This window comes from Alligator mississippiensis, chromosome 11 (assembly GCF_030867095.1).
Source record: "Alligator mississippiensis isolate rAllMis1 chromosome 11, rAllMis1, whole genome shotgun sequence".
In the NCBI taxonomy this organism is placed as follows: Eukaryota; Metazoa; Chordata; order Crocodylia; family Alligatoridae; genus Alligator; species Alligator mississippiensis.
This window is the reverse complement of record NC_081834.1, coordinates 13,157,088-13,181,336: the sequence shown is the minus strand read 5'-3', so window position 1 is coordinate 13,181,336 and position 24,249 is coordinate 13,157,088. Positions and strand designations below refer to the sequence as shown.

At 44.8% G+C, this 24,249-nt stretch overlaps 1 protein-coding gene across 1 annotated transcript in view; it reads right to left on the bottom strand.

Moving 5' to 3' along the window:
- Window positions 1–24,249, bottom strand: part of AGBL1 (AGBL carboxypeptidase 1) — a 393,910-nt gene that overhangs the window by 157,118 nt on the left and 212,543 nt on the right. Inside the window, exon 20 of the mRNA XM_019477387.2 lies at window positions 18,548–18,724. Coding sequence (XP_019332932.2) covers window positions 18,548–18,724 — 177 coding nt within the window. The remainder of the gene's footprint in view (window positions 1–18,547; window positions 18,725–24,249) is intronic.

The window sequence follows — 24,249 nt, the reverse complement described above, 5'->3', positions numbered from 1 at the left end:
CCAGCCCTAATGTCTATGAAATCTATGAAGTCTAGGAATACTTGCTCAGTCTCCCCTACCAGTTCTCATTCCCCTGCAGGTCCTCCTGCCCAGGCAGTCCCATGTTGGACCAATATTCAATACATTCATTACAGTTAGAGGAAGGTGATGTGCAGTATTTGCATTCTGGGGGAAGGAAAACTCTTCACAGTTGGGGTTTTTTAGGTTCAAGGATCAATTCTACATGAAAGAATTTTGTTGTAAACCTGGCATCTTCACATAGGAAGTTCATGGCGGAGAATTTTGACCCTTTTGGCTGACAAATGCCATGCCATCAGGAACTATGACGTCATAACTCAGATCTATTCTGCCAACACCCAGAAGAACCCTGGGTTCGCTCAGGTAAAAAAACAAAGATGGTGATTTGGCACTCAGCTCTGGTTATTTGAGCAAAAGAGACTAAATGGGTAGTCAGTAAAGACAAAGTAGATGGTATGCATCCACCTGTGAAATGGGCGGACCAGAGCCAGATGCTGTTCAACACTGAGAAGTGTAAAGTGCTCCATCTGGGGAGGAAAAATCCACAACAGATTTTTCAACAACAGATTTTTCAAATCCACAACAAACTTTCAGGCTCAGTGGTGCTACACTAGCTAGAACCACATCCAAAAGGAACCTGAGGGGTCATAATGGACCATAAAATGAATATGAGCTACCAGTGTGATGCTACAGTTAGCAGAGCAAACAAAATGCTGACATGCATCAACCGATGCATCTCAAGCAAAACTAAGGAAGTTATTCTCCCGCTCTACTCAGATTTGGTGAGGCTGCAGCTGGAGCACTGCATCCAGTTCTGGGCACCACACTTCAAGAAGGATGTGGAGAAGCTTAAGAGAGTCCAGAGAAGAGCCACTTGTATGACTAGAGGCCTGAAGAGCAAGCCATATGAGGATAGCCTGACAGATATGGGACTGTCCAGCCTAGAAAAGAGAAGACTTTGGGGGGGGCTTGGTGGCAGCTTACAAATATACCAGGGGAGAGCATCAGGGGCTAGGTGAGCAACTATTCACCAAAGCACCCCAGGGAAAACCAGAAGCAATGGTCATAAACTCCTAGAAGAAGGTTTCAGGCTAGATATAAGGAAAAACTTCTTCCCGGTTCATGTGACCAAACAGGGGTGGTGCAGGTACCTACCGTGGAAATCTTCAAAAGGAGACTGGACGCACACCTTGCTGGGGTTATTTTATTTGACCCCAGAAGTCTTTCCTGCCCAGAGCAGGGGGGCTGGACACAACGATCTCACAAGGTCCCTTCCAGCCCTAAACTTCTTTTTTAGTTGTGGGGATTATCAGATTACTGCAAGCAAGGTATGTAATTTATTTGCTCAAGATTGTGCTAATGACAATCAAACTTCATACTGTAAGGTATGAAATGCTGAGGAGGCAGATCAGGACTGGAAGAATTATTCTCTCCTATGTCCTAGCACAATTAATCAGTCATATTGTGGCTTGTTTTGACTTCTTTGAACCATCAGGTATTGGCTCCTGTAAGAGGCAGGATACCTGATTACATGGACCAGCGGTTTGATTCAGCATGGCAGATCCTATGATCATGAGAGGAGAGAAATCAATCCTCTTAGAAAATCATATGTAGAGAACGCTTTGAAATTTAGATGCTTCTAAAATCCATGCAGAGTGAAACACAAATACAGTTCTTTTAGCCCATGCTGTCGCCACCTCCCTATTCCTATTTTCCATGCCTGAGGAGTTCATGATTAGACTATGAGCTTCATCAAAGGGCAATTTTCAGCTGCCAAATAGATTTGTACAATAAATCCACACGGGGCCAGATTAACGAGCAAGAGAGACATCAGAAATCAAAAAGCTAGCTGCTGTAATTCCACGGGAAACTTGAAAGAATGAGGTGAAATGATATTTGGACATTTAAAAAGAGATTCGCAAAAGAAGGCAGTTAATTTTTTCATTAGGATTTTTCTTTCACCTTCTATGTCCCTTACCCTTTCCCATTAGTCTCCCCTAAGTAGGATGCAAACCCAAGGACATTCAAGGTCATGCCATTCAACTGCATTGAGTGGGTCTGAAATGAAGCAACAGCATAATGGCTCATCTTTGTGTAAGGATTGAAAACTTATACAAGTAAAACTGAAATAATAGTTGAATACCGCATTTGCTTAACTGCTTTTGGTGGTGGTTTCCTATATGCTCGTACAGTTTGTGCCTGGAACCAGATCAGACTCACCAGTTTCACGCATAAAGTCCAATTCAGCCCTCCATTCAGCCTGTGCACCATCTGCTCCGTGAGGGCACACTTTGGTCACCACTTAGGGGTTAGTCTCACTTTCCAGCTTTTCATGCTAGCGCAATCCTAATGCATGTGGTTTCTCAGCACAGCAGGAAAATGCATGCCACTGTGAGAGTAGGAGACTGTGTCTCCTCTCCCTGTGCATCCCAACTCCCTCCCTTTCAATCAGGTAAGCATGGAAGTGTGTATTATTTTGTATCACTGCAAATGAGAACTCTGGTTATGATTAAGCTACAACACTACCATGGGAACAGCATCTGCCCAGCAAGTGGAGAGTATAGGGGGTAGGCAAGGCTCCTGCCCTACCAATCTGCAGCCCACATGCACTTTTCCACAAAGCCACAAGTACGTGTGCTGTGAGGTTCTCTGCTCTAAGTGAGCATGGACACCCATGAATCTCGGGTTCATGGCAAACTCACTTGCTTTTTATGAGGCTGGGCCTGGAAGCATGCTAATGCTTGCAGTGCCACAGACAGAACCAGAGTTTGCTCCCTGAACTCCTAGTTTCTGACCCTGCAAGAGCTGGCAGTACCGGAGGGACTTGGGGCTGAAACAAATCCTGAAAGGTGCTGAAGTACCTAGCACTCTACAATCTCCTCCTACACTTTGCCTTGCTAAAGATGTTATTATTTACTGGCAGGAACCCCTTATATATTCAACTAAAGAACACAGAGCACCTCTTGGGGTCAGAGAAGTGGAAGAGAAATCAAAGGGAGTTAGGCATTTAATTTCCCCACCAGGATCTGGCCTTCTGTCCCTAGGCAGAACATAGCCTTTCATATAAGTTAATAAAACAGTGGGACCTCTTCTTTGATATCAGCAGATCTGATTAAATGTTGTCAACTGTGACCCTACACAGTTTTTCCCCCCTCCACCTGCAAGGTACCACCTTCCAGGGATGCAGTTCCCTATGTGTTTTCCTCTAAACCATCCCTGCTGCCTTGTTTTCTAAACCCAGCCTGGTACAACAAAAGGGACTTGTAGCCACTGAATAGCTCTTTCCTGCCCCAGCCAAAGAATTGCCCCTTTCCCACCCCTCTGACAGCTCAGAAAGCTCCTTGTATGCATTTATGTATAGGGGCTAACAACTACCAAGTGATAGCATCATCAGCAAGACAAGGGGGACTCGGAGGTTGTAGGGACTGACTGGAATGAGAACTCAGAGATCGATTCCAAAACAGAGAGTGTTGCCAAGCAGAGCTGAGAAAGCCATGCCAACCAGTGCAGGGAGAAGTGCTTTTTTGTTGTTCTGAATCCAGCCAAAGATACTGGACTTCACCAGTACTGGATGCCTCCTAGCTCTGCAGATTCAGATCTGTCATGATCTCATCCCTGTCATAATTTTTTATAGCACTGTAATTTAACCATGTGGCATGGGACTTGTTCTCCAGTTACAAAGCCATTTGACACCCAAGAACACATCAGCAACAGAGGCAAAGGAGCTGATTTAAGATGTGTTGCTCCTGCCAAAGGGGTCTCCATGGGCTCAGGCCTTCACTTGGAGAGCAAGGGGAGCAGAGATCCTATGATTCCACTGAGTGTGAGCTCTGAAGTCAGCTCCAAAAGGCAAAGAAGTCAGAGGAGGTTTTATCTCTCTCTGGTTCAGGGTCATTGTTTTCCCTTTTTTGCAACCTACTTTTTTACCCAAAATAGCTGGGCTAGGATGCATCCTCCATTCCTCTGCCAAGCCTTGATTTGTCTCCAATTTCCCAGCATGAAGGATTAAGTTGTAGAGGCAAAAAAAAGGTCAAGTGCCTGACTTGAGGTCCTATAACAAGCCCTGGCCAGAATCCAGCATTCTGCTACCTTCCAGTCTTCTGTGTCCTACTCTACCCAACACCTGCCTTCAGAAGCAGCCCTTACCATTACACCCAGATTTATGATGTACATCCTTATTTTAAAAGAGCAGGAACTAAAGGGGCAAGGTAAACTGCATGAAATGAGACAAGAACAATGCCCCCGAGACTTTGTGTTAGGCTAGTTGCTAAAATTGTTTTGCTCCGTCTCTAAAGAACATAAGAGAGATACACTCCCTCTACTGAAACGGCAAGTACTCGGTAGATCTGATGTTACACTGCAGTGAAGTGGCTGGGAAAGGGAGTTTCACAGTTTCTGCCACCACTGGTATTACTAAAAGGTAAGTATTCATATCCTATCCTCAACCCCATTCTCCTTGTTGAGTGCTGATTTTGCTTGCTCTGCACTCACTGAGGAGATTACCATTGATGTGGATTTTCCTATGAGCCACCCTTTATAAACACTCAATTTGGAAGAGAGGGGAGAACTCTACAGTGTCAGCAGGTGCCACTGAGCTCTGCCTTGGGCTTTCCCTTGTCTTTTCCTCGTGCTATGGCACAATGTAAGCACAAACTCCTTTTTTTTCTGGATGCTCTCTCTATCTCTTTAATTCACCCCAGCTAGTACAGAGCCTGAGTACCTTCACTAGCAAGGCCCTGAAGTTGTGGAAGCCAGCTTTCTGTGCACCCAGGGGTGTCACTCTAGGCAGAAGCCTAACCTTGCACCACCAGCTAGAGAAGTTGAGGCACAAGGTAACCTCAAGGACAGTAGCATTAAGAAACTAGCTGGTACAACATGAGGAGCCAACTTCTCTACCTTGAGAACAATTACACTAGCCATGGTTTATGCACCAGCGGGAAACCGCCTTCCTCTGTGGGCAATAGCACCCACACCCGCAAACTGGACAGTGCCCTGAATTCTGCATTATGAATAATAAGTGCCTGCCTGGTATACATGGAAAGTGAAAACATGTTCATCTTGGCATGGATCCACCTTCATAACATCAAGAGGTCTGGAATACTGCTTGACCTGGCAATCAAAGCCCAACAGGAAGACCATCTACTCCATACCATGACTGAAACATACCCAACACAGAAACATCTAAAAAGCAGAGTACACCAAGGTACTCATGTCTCAGATCAAGCACACTGAGTACACTCAGCGTACACGCAGAGTACACTCATGTCACAGATCAAATCTAGTCCCATTTAGGGTGCAATGCAAGACGTGGCTTCCAATGAAACCTTACCTAGGATGGTAAACAAACCCAGGTGAGGGCTTGAAGAAACATTGTCTAAGCCTGTTCTCTTCTCCATGAGTGATAACTCATGGAGGGTGTTTAACACAGGGAGTATGGAGTGTCTTATTGCATTGCCTTGAGATACAGCAATATTTAAATATATGTGACTATATGGTTTTGATGGTATCTTGGTATGGTTTAGGTGCTAACTACCTTAATGACAGTTCTCTGCTTTTTATTCTGTGTATTTATTAGATGTGTACCCTTTCCTATCCAAAAGGTTTACTGTGGCTTACAATAAACAGACAAAGCCCAGTGACTGGATTCTCCAAATAACACCCCAGAACTTGAGGCCTCCAACACTCCCTCTTCCCCCAACTCCCTTCCCTAAACCCCCATCTAAGCAAACCCTCCAGCCAATCCCAAAACATGCTTCTCAACCACCATTTATATTCAGATATAAGAACTCTTCCTACTTCTACTCCCTGTCTACTGACTCCCACTCCCTTGCCTCACTTGCAGAGGTGATTCTTCCTTCCTCTCCACCAATGTCCCTTCCAAACCCACATCCCTTCTCCTATAGAGAGGCTGTGGTTTTCAACTCTCCCTCCACCTAAAATACCTAACTTTTTTTCCCCTTCCCCAAAAAAACACAACATTACATTTTAAAAAGCCTTAACAAAAAATTTAAGAAAGAACCTTGGTGCCTCACTTTGTCACCGCCAAAGGCCAACACCAAAGGGCACCCTTCTCCAACATGGAAGTTGAGACCAACCAAAATGCTCATGTTATTAATCTTCAGCTTTCCTGGAGTTGCTGGGGATAGGGAAACACCTCTGGAGCCATAAAAGCTCTGTGATTTGCTTCTTCTATCGATCTACAGGAGTTGAAGTCAGCAAACCTTCAAGGTCCACCTGCTCATTAAGTCTGAAGAGACTGGAGGGCAGTTGAGAGTGGGATTTCTTAGTTAACATTCTTTTTTTTAATTTCATTTACTGTAACATATTTATCAATTTTGATTTCAAAGAGGCCTCTCTCAGGCTCTAGGATCCCTGGCCAAATAATAAAATACCATATATAATAATCACAACCAATTAAGAAAGACAGAAAAAACCCAAATTGGGTCGTTCAAAATCCCAGAGGTTCTGCTCAGAACATAAACATCCCCTGTCTACGAGTCCCCAATCACACCTGCACCCACACACCTCTCAACCCATGCTCCCTGCCCTGAACGCCCCTAACCAATATGTGGTTTTATTAACTAATGAATACAAGCCTAAAGGGTTCAATCAGAACATCTTACTAATTGAAACATCAATAAATTACTGCTAGATAGTGGCAGAAATAAAAGCAGCCAGAAAATAGGAAGACGGGGCTTAAATTTCAGTTTTGGGTAAAAAACAGGAATTACCACACCACCAGGAATTGGAGGGAGAAAAACTAAAGATTAAATCAGATTAAAAGTAAATAAGAACTGATCTGAACCCCAAGCCTCACCCAAACTTGGATTTTCTTACTCTTATTTTTACAATTACTTCCAGTTTGAGTAGTTTGGCACCTGAAAAGGAAGCAGAACAACCACAAAGCAAATAATTCTCTCTGTTTTCAACATCTGCTCTTGAATATGATTTCCAGACCAAAGAAGGTCAGCTAAACATCCAAACCTTGAAGATGCTTCTTTGAGACCAAACCTTTGGATTCATCTGAAATTCACAGACATGTACGACCAATACAACCTTTGGGAGACAAAACCAGGCTGTGATCAGAACTGGGGTAATCAAAGACAGAGCTGTGAGGATATTGCCAGCATTTTCTACATATGCACACCTGCAATTCTATTAATGAGTCTGGGCCTATTATTTTTATGCCCCTATGAAGGCCTATATCTGGGGATATTGAGTAAAAACTTTTAGTGACGAGGATATTGTTGAAACTTTTTTTTTTTTTTTGCCTCGGGTATTGGCAAAAAGTGAATTTAATGTGTGAATTGGCAAGTTTCTGCACCTGAAATGTGATTACAAGGAAGATGTCCATCCTTTTGGGGAACAGAAACAATACCAGGTGACCTATGTGCCAGACCAAAACTGCCCACATTTTAAATCGCAAACACAACTGCAGCAAACTGCTTTGGAATGAACCACAGACCAAAAATTGCTCAGAGAAATAATTTGGCAGCTCATTCCCAAAGACAGGTAAGCTAGAGAAAATTACAAGATGCCCAAGGATAACCAATGAAGATATGAAATGGAAAAATTCATTAAAGAAATCATGCATGATGAATTACTGGCTAATTTTGGATGTAAAGCAGAAACAGATACAATCACTAGAAAAGTTCACCCCTGAGGATGGAAAGAAGGACACATCTCTTCATTATGGTACTACCCCAATATCTGTGCCCCATGCCCACCGCATAGTCAAGAGGATTATGCTAGCCTAAAAGGTTTCAGCAGATCAGCGGTGGCAACTATCCCTTGTGGCTGACCACCCTTGACCGTGATACTAGTAACATTAAAGGGATTAGGCACTTTCCAGCTCTTCTATTTCTGTTTCCTTTACTTCTGCAGGTAATGACCCTCATCTCTCTTGTAAATGTGCACAGATTAGGAGCCAAGTGTCTTGCATTATGTTTCTGGCTTAGGCTCTGACCCAGTATGGGATGCTGGCCTAGTGACTTCATTCCTCTGTACCAAAATGCACCCATCTATAAAATATAAAATACTGGGCCTGATTGATTATGTCATTACTCCAAGCATAGGCAGGCACAATGTCATAGTGATTCCCTTGGTGGTGCTCTCCTGTGCCCAACAACTTGGAAGAAGACCTGATCAGGCAGATACCCACTCTTCGGTTGCTCACAGTGCTCCAGCTTGCATTTTGGAGATGAAAGAAGCAAATTCTATTCCTTGCTTTACATGAACACAGGCAGTTGATGCCCAAAGATTTGAGCGTTCACGTGATACTTGGACTCAATATTCTTTTGTAATCCAGTTATAAACACTTGAATGATCAGTAAAGGATGCGACACGTCACACCTGACATCTCTCTCAGAGTGGTAGCCAAGCCATAGTGAACTTCCCAGCTATTTCTAAATTTTGCAAATTATTCTGAACTCGTTCTACACTGGCCAACAAAGCAAGTGTCAAGCACTGATATTCTGCTTGGGTAGCATTTTATACACACTTTGTATTGATGGACTTGACTGTGCAAGGTGCAGAGCAGTGGAGAATCATGACAAGAGTCCTTTAAATCTATTTACCCTCTCAAAGGTCTCTGAGAGTGCTTCTATCATTTGCAGCTTTTATCACATCACCCAAAGCCTGGAGTGGCTAAAGATATGACAGGGGAAGCCTTTGTGATGGAAATGTCATCTCTTAGGAGGAACGTTCCCCAGGCTCCTTCTGTCTTCTTTTGACAGAGATGTTTTATAGGATAACTTTGCTATGCGCCATCTGTCTGATGCTCCCGTCATCTGCACCCTATTGCAAAATGGTGGATTTTTCCTCCTCTACTCAAAACCGATGAGAAAATTGAGGCTGTTCAATTTCTATGAGTCGAAAACAGTAGACTGAGCAGCAAACCTCCTCGTCCTCAGCTCTCCCAAAGGCTCTCTTCAAAGGGGGATCCATATCATGAGTAAAATCTACTTCAAAGGGCGCTGTCAAGATATCTGTAATCATTTTAAAACTCATTTGTGTTACTCCCTGTTGTTTATAATAATCCCTTCAAAGCATGAGGCTGAAATCTATTTCCTTACTGATTTATATCCTTCATCAGGCACACATGCTAGGCAATGTTCTGTTTCAACATGGTATGGCACTGAATGGTATAGCATGCTGCAGCATACCATGGACTTGAAATGTATGGGGCTACAATAGTATTGCACACAATCAGAGTACGGCATGCGACTGAACAGTGTGAAGTGGTTTAGTGCAGCATGGTCCAGTGCAATAGGGTAGAGTGGCATAGTCAACGGTGGCAAGCACAGTATGACATAGTATGGCATGATATTAAATAATTTTCTGCAATATGATAGAGCATGAAACCAAATAGCACATTATAGCAGCAAGGCATAATGCCAGGTGACATGATATTGAATAACCTTGTGCTATATGGAAATGGCAGAGATGTACTAATATGCAAGGGTGTGAAATAAAAGCCATGAGAAATTTATGAAAACTATAAAATACCCCACTGAAGACTCAGTTTCTTGATTCCACTGAGACAGTGACTCAACAATCCCTGTCAGGATGGGTAAAAGTTTTTCAGAAGGGCTCCTCTGAATCCCTTGTCACATAAACAGATGAAAAGGGGACTCTATATGCTAGAAAATAGGAGGTTGCAATACAAAGCCTTGAACTAAGCTCCAGGAATGATTCCTGGGTTGGGGGACCAGGCTGAGCACTCAGTATTCATGGAGGCAATGGAATGATGAGAGGCTTTTTTCTGATTGTTTTTGTGTTTCAACCAGAGGGTTTTTAAGCAGGGAGGAGTGGGAAGGAGAATCCCCATGGAAATCCACTGCTTTTGTTTTTAGCATCTTTTGAATGGAGACATTGCTTTTATAAAACTCAATCTGGCAATCCAGACAAAATGAAAAAGGGTTGAGGTGGGTTTTTCCCCTTCTTCTTCTTTTTAGGTTGAATAAAATCTCAGAGAAGATCAATAGTTTCTTTGGTTTTATGTTTCTCTTCCTTAAGGGCGGCTGGCTTATTGCATTTCCATTGATCACAGAGACAGGGCGATTCGACAGAGATAAACCATCTTTTTTTATTCTGAGCCATTTGAAGTCAAATGACTTTTAAATGAGGTTGGGGTCACTCTTGATTCTCATTAGAATATCATAAGTGCAAACTCCTTCCTTATCTTTGACTTGACAAACCATTTTATAAGGGTTTCAGAATATCAGTTCAAGGCAGGAAACCTGTCCTGGAACCTCTTTCACGATGTCTTCCCTGGACCCCCACATCACACCACAAATATTAGATTTTCTTTTAATTTATTCATTTTGCCACTCTGCTCCGGGGTACAGGTGGCTTCACTTGTCATCCACATGCAACAAACATCCTCTTATTTTCCATCAGGTAGATTTTCTTACAATATCTAGAGGAGCATTTTAGGTCTCCCTCTACCCTTTATTAAATGTCTACTAGAGCTTTCTGAGTAAGTATGTGTACAGTGTCAGAGATAATAAGAGTAGTATTAAATGGCATGGACTACCTGAATCATGTTCAAAGGGGAAGGGATTTGGGGTTAATGCTTACAGGGAGGACCTGGGACTGAAGGCACAAGTGTCCTACTTAGAACTATGCCACTGACTCTCTGCATGGCCCTTGATAAGTGACTTCAATCCTCCAAGCCTCTGTTTCTCCTATCTTTAAACTGAGGTGCATAACATTTAGTTGCTATTTATAAAGTGCATCAAGAGTAAAACCTTCAAAGCCCAAAGGACTTGCTAGTCCAGAAGATAGAACTGTTGGAGGGATCACTATTAGAATCTGTTTTTTTAAACCATACATTATAAAATGGGAATGCAAAACTACAGGTGCAATTCATAGAGAACTCAAGTCCTAGGATATCGATGTTTTACTGCCTGAATACCTCTCTAAATCCAATAATATCCACACATTGTAAGCTCAAAGTTGCAGCCACATAACTAGTGTCCAGCTTGAGATCTCTGGAAAAAAATATAGCCCACTGGGTGATTTATTTACAGTGTATAGCTCAATAGCCTCAGCACTGACAGACTCTAATGGGCGAGCCTCAGCTCGGTGGGTGGGACTTGAGCATTACGTGGAACTAAGCCACTAAATCTCTGTTCCCCCCATTAATAAATAGCACTAGGAACCTAAATCAAAAAACTAACAAACAAGCAAACAAGACCCTACTAAAGACTGCAAAACAGAAGGGGGAATAAGCTATTAATATCAATTATTTGAAGGAAATAGCTTATTCTCCTTTATGTAGCTACAACATAAATGTCAGTGTAAGAAATAATATTTCATTTCAATACTAACAAATCAGGTGCTTAGTGTACTGGGGGAGAAATGATTGGAACTACTTTAAAGCTGCCTTAACCAGAGAAACTGCAAAAATATTTATATTCTTAGAATGGAAGGAAGAAATCCCCCTCCTGGGCATATTTAAGAGTCCTCCATCTTTGGGATAAATGGTAATGCTAAACAAAAAAATGGAAAGATGACCTTAGAATAATAACCTCATGATCCAACTGGGACTCTGCTTTCCAACATACAGAAATCATTTGCAATATGTTCAGAACGGAAATTTCTATACTGCTTTTATAGCTCATAGAGCTCCTTATGGGCTACAAAAAACTGGATTCAATTCCTTCTTGTGTGACAGACCCTCACATGTAAAATTACTCTGATCCCCATGCTTGCTGCCAATGGTTCTGCTCAGTTATTCAGTGGTGATGGGGAAAACAAAAAAAAAAAAAAGAGGTGTTTCATATATTTCAAAGTATTGTTAAAGGAGAGCCAGGTGTGGCATTGCTGGGTACTTCTGCTTGCCCCCTAGTGCCTCTAGAATATACAAAGGACACTCGGATGGCACAGTGAAACAACACAGAATTAGATGCCAAAATGCAGCATTTATTTAGTGGTTTCAGTCAATTGTCCTGCTCCCCTTGTGCCAGGATGGGTCTGACTTCACAAACCAAGCAAGGATGGGTCAAGGACCACAGGAGCTATGAGATCAGGATAATGATCCACTGGATGATGGTGGTCCACCATGCTTTAGATCATGTTCTGGTCACTCAGGTATCGGATGAAATCCTAGGGTGAGATCAACAGGAGTTTACCACTGACTTTAGTGGAGTCAGGATTCTGCCCACTGTCATTTAGGCAAGATTTAAAAGTGAAGTCCCAATCTCAGCTAACACTTTTTAGAAGAATAGAGGGTGTTGCTCTGGCCAAACTGGGTAATTATACTCTCCAAACTTCCAGGCTCTCCAAGGTTTGGACTACCCACCTCAGGCACCAATAAAATGTAGCTGCAGCAATACCAAGCTCAGAACAGATAGCAAAACACATCCAGTAACCATATTCTGAACACCGCAATATGTATCTTGAGCTCCATAATGCTGCTCTTACAATATTCTCACACTGTTACTGGTACCCATGCTGCATACTCTATGTTAGCATGGCTATGTCTACAGCAGCTGCAATCTTATATTTAATTTCAATGTAGATGCACTCTGAGGACAAACTCCCCCCCTCCTACGGAACTGATAATACTTCCTACCAGGGCACAGTAGTCCTTTTAGCCCCAATTCAGGATATTAAACCAATACTGATTCAGAAAGAAGAGTGCACTTGCCATATCTGTAGCACCCTATAATTATCTTAAGACCATGAACAAGCAATCAAATTAAAGAGATTTAACGAGAGAAGGAGACTCTCTGTGGATGTGCTGAATCCCAGTAACTGCTTGTGTGTTTGCAATTATTCTACAATATGTGAAAGCTAAACCAGGCAGTTTATCCCAGAATGAAGCACAGCTAAGCTTTCACTTACCACAGAGTAATTGCAGGCCATGAACAATTACAAGGAGGCATCTCTTCCACACACAGTCTCCACACTCAGTGACCAAAGGCTTGTCTGACATCCCTCTCACCAATACTGCTTGGTGGGAAAAAAGGTATTAGCTCACTTAACAAGCATTAAGAACATAAGAACTGCTATTTAATGGGTCTGACCATAGGTCCATCTTGGCCTGTATCCTGTGTCACACAGTGGCAGAGAGTGGATGCTGAAAGAGAGATTGAACAGGGTAAGACCATGGGTTTTTTGTTTTTTTTTTCCCTACTGTTCCTCCCTTACTTGCAGCCTCCAGCATTTAAGATTTAGAAAGATTTATTTCAGAGGCTGTAGCCCTAATTCCTGCACTCAATAGTTCCTTATGCCCCTTTCCTCCAAGAATTTATCCAATTCCTTTTTGGTTTGTTGTTTTCCTCAGATCCTTAGGAATGGACCAAAGGAAATATCTTCTAAAAACCAAGCCTTATGTGTTCACATGGGGCTGAGCTGATGAAGCCAGCTTCATTACAGTACATTTAGTGTCAAACAAGAACAACTGTGTGTGTAAAGTACAGCACAGGTGTTCTCATTTGCATACCATTACCCAGAATGCTCTTTCATCTCACTGTTATTTGATAGCAGATGCTGCTGTCTGAATTCAAACGATTCCTTAGAAGCAGAGAGTTACTTCAATGAGTAAAAAGACAGCCCATGTAGACACAAGAGAGGAAACAGGGTTTTTGTTTCTTGGGTTAGGAAGTCTCGGAGAGTGAGCTGAAACAATCAGGCCATCATCTTCCCTTTAAAAAATAAGATGGGACTTTACAGAGCCCACTATCACAGAGACTTTTATTTACACTATACCTGCAGGGCATAGGGACAGAGCAAGCCAAGGAACTCAAATTCTGTTATACTCTCCTGTAACTGCCAGTGTTGTTAGTAATATAGTTGAGAAAGCTGTCTGATTTATGTGATAGCTTTACTTCCCACTGGTTAGCTGTAAAATCCCTTGCCAGCAATACAATTATAATATATACCACAGAGATGTCAAATAATTCTAATCAGATCATGGTAATCAGAGGAGCTACAAGGGCCAGTTTAGCATTCCAGTATCATGGTCTGATGGTCACTTCAGGAATAATGCAGGAATTTAACTGGCCGAGTAGAGCTGGTTACAAAGTTTAACAAGAACTATATGGAAAAACAGGAAGGCCTTTGTGGTGGGCCAGCAGGGGGTGCTACTGCGCTGAGCCACCCGCCTCACTGCACCTGACCACCTACCAGGCTCTGAATGCCTCCCTGGCCGACCTCCATCTCAGAGCACACCCATGAGCCTGGGGTCACCGCTGCCGCCACCCAGAAGTCTCGGTCTGTCCATGGCCCTGTGCCCCCTGGGATACACAGGCCTTGTAGACCTTGAGGGTGATCAACCCACTGCAAGAACTTGGGGGGCTTCCCTTGGTCTGGAGCACAAATACTGGTCTCCCTTAGGCAGCCAGACCAAGGGGACACACAGGCATGCCCCTCTCCTCCCTCTCCTAGCCAGTTCACCATGCTTAGAGCAATGGAGAACTTTACTGGTTACAAGGAGTAGGTTTGGGGTAGGGTACAGGATAGAGCAATATCAAAGAATAACCTTGGAGCAAACAGTGTGGCTAGGTAGCTGTTGATTATGCATCTGCTGTACTGCAAGCTATATATCTCAATAGGTTTCATAGATTTCCTAGATTTCATAGATATTAGGGCTGGAAGGGACCTCGGAAGATCCTTGAGTCCAGCCCCCTGCCCAAAGGGCAGGAAGTCAGCTGGCGTCATAGGATCCCAGCAAGATAAGCATCCAGATTGCTCTTGAAGGTGTTCAATGTAGGCGCTTGAACCACCTCTGGTGTCAGGCTGTTCCAGACCTTGGGGGCTCGGACAGTAAAGAAGTTCTTCCTTATGTCCAGCCTGAAACGGTCTTGTAGTAGTTTATGACCGTTCAACCTAGTCGTCATCCCTAGGGGCGCTCTGGTGAACAAATGTTCCCCCAGATACTGGTGGTCACCCCTGATAAACTTATAGGTGGCCATCAGATCACCCCTGAGCCTGCGCTTTCCCAGGCTAAAGAGCCCCATGGCTCTCAGCCTATCATCGTAGGGTCTGCTTCCCTGACCTCTGATCATGCGCATGGCTCTTCTCTGGACTCTCTCAAGCTTCTCCACATCCTTTTTGAATTGTGGAGCCCAAAACTGGACGCAGTACTCCAGCTGCGGCCTCATCAAGGCCGAGTACAAGGGGAGAATGACATCCCGGGATTTGTTTGAGAAGCATCTATGGATGCAAGCCAGCATTTTGGTCGCTTTACTAGCAGTAGCATCGCATTGCAGGCTCGTGTTCATCTTGTGGTTAATCCTGACCCCAAGTCCTTTTCATCTGTAGTGCTAGCCAGCGTAGCACTGCTGAGCCTATAAGGATGTTGCGGGTTTTTCTTCCCAAGGTGGAGAACCTTGCATTTATCGGCATTGAACACCATCAGATTCTCGTCTGCCCACTTGCTGAGCCTGTCCAGGTCAGCCTGGATCACCCGCCTGTCTTCTGGTGTGGATGCTTTGCCCCAAAGTTTGGTGTCATTGGCGAACTTGGCCAGTCCGCTTCTGACTCCAGTGTCCACATCATTAATGAAGATGTTGAACAATATGGGTCCAAGGACAGAGCCTTGGGGGACCCCACTGGTCACAGGACACCACGATGAGTGACTTCCATCAATTACTACCCTCTGGGCCCAACCACAGAGCCAGTTTTCCAGCCAGTGGATCGTGGTGGACCCAAGGCAACAATTGGCCAGTTTCACCAAGAGGTGATCATGGGATACCAGATCAAAGGCTTTTTTGAAGTTAAGATATATGACATCAATCTCTTCTTCCTTGTCCAGGTGATAGGTCACCTGGTCATAGAAGGAAATGAGATTGGTCAAGCAAGACCTACCTGCAACAAACCTGTGCTGGCTAGCCCTTAAGATGTTGGTGTCAGCCAATCCATTAAGGATGGCCTGTGGCAGAGCACAGGGTGTATCTGTCACTTTAAGGGCCTGGAGCTGGCAGCCTCCAGGTGCCTGACAAGGGCAGCCATTTTAGAGGCAAGGGCTACCTATATAAACAAGGCAGTTTGGCTGCAGGTGGCCAGGCAGCAACATTGCCTGGCTGAAGGGCTGCTGAGAACAACCTGGAGGTAAGGGGGAGCTGCAAGGGGTTGGTAAGGAGGCTCCTGGTCCTGGGCATGACCTGAAACTGCACCCTGCTGGGAGTGGGTGGCCTGGTGGGGCTCTCAGTGGTGCGGGAGCCCCCAGGAAATGCCACGCCAGTTACCACCCCGGTGAAAGGCGGGTCGGGGCACCTTAACCCCTAGCTCCCACTGCCGGGTGGGTGACCCTGAGTGTTTGGAGGGGCCCAGAGGGTGGACCCCGAGAGTGTGATGGTGTATAGGGTGTGGTGCTGCGGTTGCCCCTTTGGAGAAAGGGAGTAGTGGCATGGTGAGGCCCGAGGAGACAGAATGAGGGGCTAGAGACCAGCCCAGAGTAGAGAGTACCCTTGACTGGCCCAAGCTGGGGCCGGGACTTGGAGAGTCAAAAGGGCCAGGGGCCCACTGCGAGGGATGCCCAAGAGCATGGGGCCTGGGGTCCCAACTGGCCTGGAGGTGGGCCAGGGCAAGTGGCTGAAGGTCCCGGGGGGACCACACCCGAGAGGGGAACATGGCTTCGGGGGGCCTAGGTAGCCCAGATGATGGCGGAGTGGCCGCCTGATAGGAGAGGATCATAGAGGGGTCCTGTGTGAATGATTCTGGGGCCCAGTGTGGGGCCAGTGATTATAGGAACACCAAGATGCCATCTGCGAGGCTTGGGCTGTGGTATTAGGGGAGGTCGGAGCCGCAGAGCGCTCCCTGGCATCAAGGCATTACAATGGGTATCCTCCCGCTTAATTGACATCTTAATGAATCAATTATCATCAAAGGCGTGGCGGGTGAGATAAGCAGGCGGTTGCCCAAGGACAGGTGGGCGGGCCATGGAGGTCGGCCCCAGGTGGCCCCCTGTCACGGTGACAGGTGGGCGGGCCACAGATCTCGGCCCCAGGTGGCCCCCTGTCACATGGCCTCTTTAATAGACTTTTCTAAGATCTTCCCCGGGATAGAAGTCAGGCTGATGGGCCTATAGTTAGCCGGATCCACTTTCCTCCCTTTCTTGAAGGTAGGCACCACATTGGCATTCTTCCAGTCTTCAGGCACTACACCAGAGTGCCAAGAGTTTTCAAAGATCCGTGCTAGAGGCTGGGCTATGATGCTCGCCAGCTCCTTGAGTACCCTGGGTTAGGTTTCAAGTAGGTTTCTAGATAGGTTTCAAGTAGGTAGGTTTACTCACAAATATCATCCAGAGGTGGGTTGAGCTTTCCTCTGGAGGCAGGTAGTTTGTAGTATGACCAGTTAAAAGAGAGGAAGGGAGAGAGTGACAGTAGTTCAGCTGCTCTCCCCCGCCCGCCCCCAAAGCCTAGGGCTCCAGCCTGGGAGCTCTCTCCCTGCTTTCCATCAGGGCTCTCTCCAGCATGACTCTGCCAGAAATGGCTCTTCAAGATGCATCTTCCCCTTCCAGGAAGAAGGGACCCTATATATCCCTGTTGTGACCTCATCATTAAGTTCCCACCAGAAGCAGCCCTGTTGGCTGATGCCTGGAGTGACCTCTCCTTCCAGGTTCAATCAGGCAGGTGTTTCTTATGCCAACCAATCAGTTTAAAAAGCAATACTGGTCACCTGGTGATGTGGGCCCTTGCCATGAGGTAGGTGTCCAAACAATAGGGGCTAGGGTGACCCAGGCAACCAGGTTGACAGACAGGTGAGAGAACCACTCATATGACCTGCAGAGGCAGGGAAACAGACCAAAGGAGGAGCAGGCTCCCCTTCCCTCAGGGACGCCTCCAGCTCGGGTTACAACTCAGGGTTACCTGAAACAGATGGGGGAGAGAGGGCTGCCTGCCCATTGCAGTGACCATGGTAACCAAATTGACAGACAGGTGATGAGAATTCCTCCACACTTTCAGTTGGGGCCTGTCATGCAGGCCGAGTGGGTTGCTCAACAACCAGAGAGATAGATGTCTGAGATAGAGAGGAGGAACAGACTACCCCCAGGGTGAGGGGGCGACTGTGACAGCATTTTGCCATAACTTTAACTATGCTTCTCTACAATGAAGCAGATATGGGGTTGTTTCATTTCAAAAAGACTCCTCCTTAGTCATAAAACCCAGAAAACATCTTATCTGGGGTTGGATTCCCAAAGATTTACACTGCTTTTACCCCACTGTAATCTGGCAACTAAGGATTTGGTCCTGATTTACACTACAGCATGAGAGACAAGAACCAGGCTTTGTCTCTTTTACTGCTAAGTGAGGCTGGAGAGTGGATGGTATACCATGTCATTAAAGAGAACAAGTCAAGGGGTGACTGGCACACAGCTGCGGAGACAAATTTGGAAACATCTGTGCGCTCTCAAGCAATGGCAAGGAATTCCAGCAAATATTCAGGAACTCACTCCACTGAAGGGCTCAGGGAGTCATGAAACTGTGAACAGTCACCCATGTTCAAAGCAGCAAATTAAAATGGGTACCACAAAAGAAAGGAGGAAAGGGCCAGTCTTCTCAACAGAGGTACTCACTTTGTAGAGCCCATGACTACAGCCGCAGTATGTGCTTTCCATCGTGTAGCTCCTCAGCACACCAATCTCCTGCCACACAACCACTCGGGCTGTCGATGCACGGGACTTCTCCACAAGGAAACTGCAGCTGCTCATGCTGAATGGAGTGGCCACTTTATCCAGGATTTTGGGGAGGGTCTACAACAAAGTATTAACAGAAATGTGAATAAAAATTTGACAGCTAAATAGACAGGCAGCTGTGCATGTGTGTGAATACACTCGTGTATACATACATATTTATTTATCTATTGATAATTATCAAATTTACATATTTATTCTTGATCTAGCATGAAAGAGAGCTGTGTGAAAATTCTAATATCCATCTCCTGGTGATTCCTGATAATCAACACTTGTTTTCCTCCCAATTGAGGCCTAAAATCTGATTGTTTTTACTTGATTTTCAATCAAAATGAGACATTTTTTACATTCTTGAATCAATATGTTTTGTTTTGATTTAAATGACTCAAAAATCTTCATTTTGAGTCAATTCAGCATTACCCTGCACTGTGGTATAAGCTTGTTTGTGGTTTATTGCCTCCTGGGACTCATTTTTCAGCAACCTGATACTAGGGTTGTGCAAAGCTTTGGTCCCCGATTCAATTCAGCGGAGATTCAGCCCAATTCAGCGGCCAAATCTCCAAACCCAAATCAAACCAGAGGACCCTTAATCTCTCTGAATCGAATCAGAACCCTCTAAATCAATTCGGAGAGATTCGGACATAGAGACAGCTTTAAATGTTTTTTCTACATACCTCTAGGTGGCAGGTGGCTCGTGAATGCTGCGATGCTGGGGTGCATGGAGTGCCTCACAGGAGTGCAGGGGGCTCCCCAGCATGCTTGGCAGCAGACCCGGAAGTGGACCAGAAGCACTTCCGCTCCACTTCCAGGTCCACCAGGGAGCACGCAAGACCCCCCGGCCCCGTGCCCTCCTGGCTCGGTGACTGGTGCCTCCTGGGTCTGGGGGGTGCACCCAGGGTCCCCCTGTGGCTGATCACCGAGCCAGGGAGGCATGGGGGCGGGGGGGCCAATGTGCTCCCTGGCAGACCCAGAAGTGGACCGGAAGTACTTCTGGTCCACTTCTGGGTTCACCGCTGAGCACATGGAGGGCCCCCCCCCCACACTCCTGTGGGACGTTCCATGCACCCCAGCATTGCAGCCATCATGAGTCGCACCTGCTACCTCAAGGTATGTGGAAAAAACTTTTAAAGCTGTGTCTATGTCCAAATCACTGATTCTCCAAATCAGCATCGAATCTTCAGATTCCAATTCCACCAAATCGAATCGGGGCAGTGATCTGAATCAACAAATCGAAACACTGTCCCTGATTTGGGCCAAATCTGAATCGAATACAGCCTGCTTCACACACCCCTACCTGATACCCCTGTTCTTTCCTATGGACCAGGCTTGTTGGCTGGATCACCTTTCCCACAATCCACCATGCAGCCTGATAAGAGAGGGAGCCTCGTTGCATTAGTGGACATACTTTCCTTCAAGGAGCTCAGACCATAGGAGAGAGGGTCACCCTGGACTGGGTTAGTGTTGCGCTAGCTTGGAAGAAAACATTTTGGGTCACGGAAACCAACTGAAGTATGCCAATTCAGGATGAAGGATGCAGAATGAAATATTTCATTTAGATTGCTTGGATCAAAACAAAACAAAATTGATAAAATTAAAATTGTGATCATGTGGAAACTGCACTTTTCACTGAAAACTTATTCCTGTGAAAAATCTTTAACCACCTCCAGCCTAAATATATTGGTCTACATATAGTTATATCTTATTTATCAGTCAGCAGTGTGCCCTTGTTGCCAATGGCTAACAGCATACTGGGCTGCATTAGTAGGAGTATTGCCAGCAGATCGAGTATTTAAAGGTGGGGACCATCAAGTTAGAAATTATGAGACAAATCCTATCATGATATAACTAAGCACAATCTATGCTAGCAGAGTGTTGCACCCTACAAGTGAAAAGGGAAACAAAAAAGAAAGGAAAGAAACTTTTTTTTCTACAAAGCAGGTTCCATTTTACCAAAAAGCTCTTTACTTTCATATCTCCTTCCCTCTAGGAAGAAAAATCAGACTAGTCAGTTCCACCTTCCATTACTAGTCAGTTCACTGTCCGATTCTTTGTTGTTCAGTCCTATCTGGTTTGTGTTCACAACACTTCGGGAGAATATTGGCTTTGGCTAAAACTGGGGGAGAAGAATGGGGACCTTCAATATTTTCTAAGATGTATCTTGTATAACCAAAAACTCCTGGCTAAAATTCCTTGGTAACATCCTTTTGAATGCCTTTGATTGTATATAAAACAAAAATACTACACTGGATTTTTCTAGCATATTCTAGCTGAAGATCTCAATGTCTATAACTCAAAGTCTGTAACTGCTAATCAACTCACCTTCCAAACACCTAATATATCACTGAAGTATTATTAAGCACATTTTACAGTTGAGGAAACTGAAGTACAGAAATGACCCATGGACTTGTCTAAGGTGTCATGGTGAATCAGCGTCACTGCCAGAAACAGTTCTCAAATTTTAAGATGGCCAATAATCAGGTTTAGTTGTAAAACTCTCCTTTTCATATTCATGTGCAACAAACACAACCTCCTAACTTCAGTGTTTTAGTTTACATTCAGCATCGAAAATTATCTCACCCATGTGGGAATTGCTAAGTGATAAGTTCTCATGAACAACTTCCTGTTCTTCCTAGATGCAGGTTGAATTGGGATTATACACACGCACAGGTGTACAGGCACACATCAACCAAATGTTGATAAACCTCAGGAAAACTGAGATAATGGCTTAAGCTATAGGTGAACATTTTGGATAGTTCCCATTTTGCCCTTGTCTGAACCAACACCCAGATTTATATTTTTTAAGTGCCATAAACAGATTCCCAAGCCAATTTAGCTTTTTAAAACAACATAAATTATATGTCTAATCAATCTCCTACATTTAATTAAATAAAAATGCTAGCAGGTAACAGAAATGCCTCTGTGTGTAGGACTCATTTGTGAGCATTAGCAAATCTGAATTTAATATTTCTTTTATGTTACCAGCATTCTTTGGATTTCACACTAATGGATCTTTCTTCTCTATTTATTTTTCCCATTAATTATCTTTCAATCTCACATTTAAAATGAAACAAGCCACTAATGGGTATCTTAATAGCAATGAAGCAATTTGACCAGGAGTTCTTTTCACCCACAGGCCAGGTCCCACATGGACAGCAGAAGGGCAAGATGCCTCTATACACAGAATCTGATCCACAGTTCATCATGTTGACTGGATAAGAGGGAAGCTAGGGGCCATGGTCTCCTTCTTCATTAGCCTCTTGGGAGCCAGGCACTGATTATTTTGATGCCACATCCAGTATACCATCCATGCAGGCCCAAGTCTCATCGTATGGTAACAAAAGGTCCTGCTCATAAGTATCAATCAAAGGTCAGGCACGAGCCATTGACACACACTGGAAGGGCTATTTGACATGCACCAGCCTCATGGGCCTTCTGGTCTCTGTCCTTCTGTCCCACTGTCTTCTAGCCTCAGACTTTGCACCGCTTGCCAACTCCATGCTTAGTCCCATAGCAGCCTGGCACTCCACACACCCTAGTTCAGGCCAGGCCTCACTCATTAGGATTGTGTCCAGAAACACCCTCAGAATCACAGAAAATTAGGGTTGGAAGGACCTCAGGAGGTTATCTAGTCCAACTCCCTGCTTACAGCAGGACCATCCCCAACTAGATCATCTCAGCTAAGGCTTATTCTAGCTGTGTTTAAAAAACCTCAAAGGATGGAGATTCCACCATCTCTCTGGGTAACCTGTTCCAATGCTTTACTACCCTCCTGGTGAGAAAGTTTTCCTCATATCTAACCTAAACTTCCCTTGCTGCAACTTGAGACCATTGCTTCTTATTCTGTTGTTGGCCACCACTGAAAGCAGTCCAGCTCCATCCTCTTTGGACCCCCCTTTCAGTTACTTGAAGGCTGCTATTAAATCTCTCCTTAGTATTCTCTTCTCCAGACTAAAAAAGCTCAGTTCCCTCAGACTATCTTCATAATTCATGTGCCCGAGCCCCCTAATTTTTTGTAGCCCTCCACTGGACTCTCTCTAGTTTGTCCACATCCTTTCTGCAGTGTGGGGACCAAAACTGGACACAGTACTCCAGATGTGGCATCACCAGTGCAGAATAGAGGGGAAGAATCACTTCCCTGGACCTGCTGGCAATGCTCCTACCAATGCAGCCCAGTATGTCATTAGCCTTCTTGGCAACAAGGACACACTGCTGGCTCATATCCAGTTTATTGTCCACTGTAACCCCTGGGTCCTTTTCTGCAGAGCTGCTGCTTAGCCAGTTGGTCCCAAGTCTTTACTGGTGCATGGGATTGTTCCATCCTAAGTGAAGGACTTTGCACTTCTTGTTATTGAACCTCATAAGATTTCTTTTGGTCCAATCCTCCTCTTTTGATCCAATTTGTCAAGGAGTCTCTGAATCTTAGCATACCCTCCAGTGCATCTACTAGTTCTGCCAGCTTGGTGTCATCTGTAAACTTGCTGAGGGTGCACTCCATCCCATCCTCTAGATTATTGATGAAGATATTGAATAAAACTGATCCCAGCACCAACCCCTGGGGTGCTCCACTTGAGACTGACAGCCAGCTAGACATCGAGCCATTGATTTCTACCCTTTGAGCTTGATGATTCAGCCAGTTTTCTATCCACCTTACAGTACATTCATCCAACCTATACTTCCTTAGCTTGCTTTCAAGAATGTTGTGGAAGACCGAATCAAAAACCTTGCTAAAGTCAATGTATATCACATACACTGCTCTCCCTGCATCCAAAGCCAGTCATCTCATCATAGAAGGCAATCGGGTTGGTCAGGCATGGCTTGCCCTTGGTGAATCCATACTGACTGTTCCTAATCACCTTCTTCAAATGCTTAGAAATGGATTCCCTAATGACCCGCTCCATGATCTTTCCAGGGACTGAGGTAAGACCAATTGGTCTGTGGTTCCCGAGATCCTTCTTTTTTCCTTTCTTAAGGATGGGCCTTATATATGCCTTTTTCCAATCATCTGAGACCTCTCCCGACTGCCGTAAGTTTTCATAGATAATGGCCAGTGAGGGCTCTGCAATCACATCTGCACTTTCAGGTGCGCTGTGTCTGCCCTCATGGACTTGTACACATCCAGCCTTTCTAACCAGTCCTTAAGCTGTTCTTTTGCTACTGTTGGCTCCTCACTCTTCTCCAAACTGTGCTGTTAGGTGCAGTAGTCTGGAAGCTGACCTTGCCTGTGAAGACTGAGGTAAAAAAGGCATTGAGCACTTCATCCTTTTCCAAAATATCTGTCACTAGGTTGCCTCCCCCATTCAGTAAGGGACCCACACTTTCCCTGAACTTCTTCTTGTTGCTGACATACTTGTAGAAACGCTTCTTGTTACCCTTTGCATCCCTTGCTGCTGAAACTCCAATTGCACTTTGGCCTTCTTCATCCCTGCATGCCTGAGCAATACTTTTATACAATACTCTTTCTGGGGAACATTTAGATGTGCTTTTTAGAGGAACCTACATGAATCAGTTGTTCAACTGTAATTGCTATTCAATGAAATTGGGGCATCAAACTCCCTTGAACTGATATGAGAAGCCCAGCTTGAATC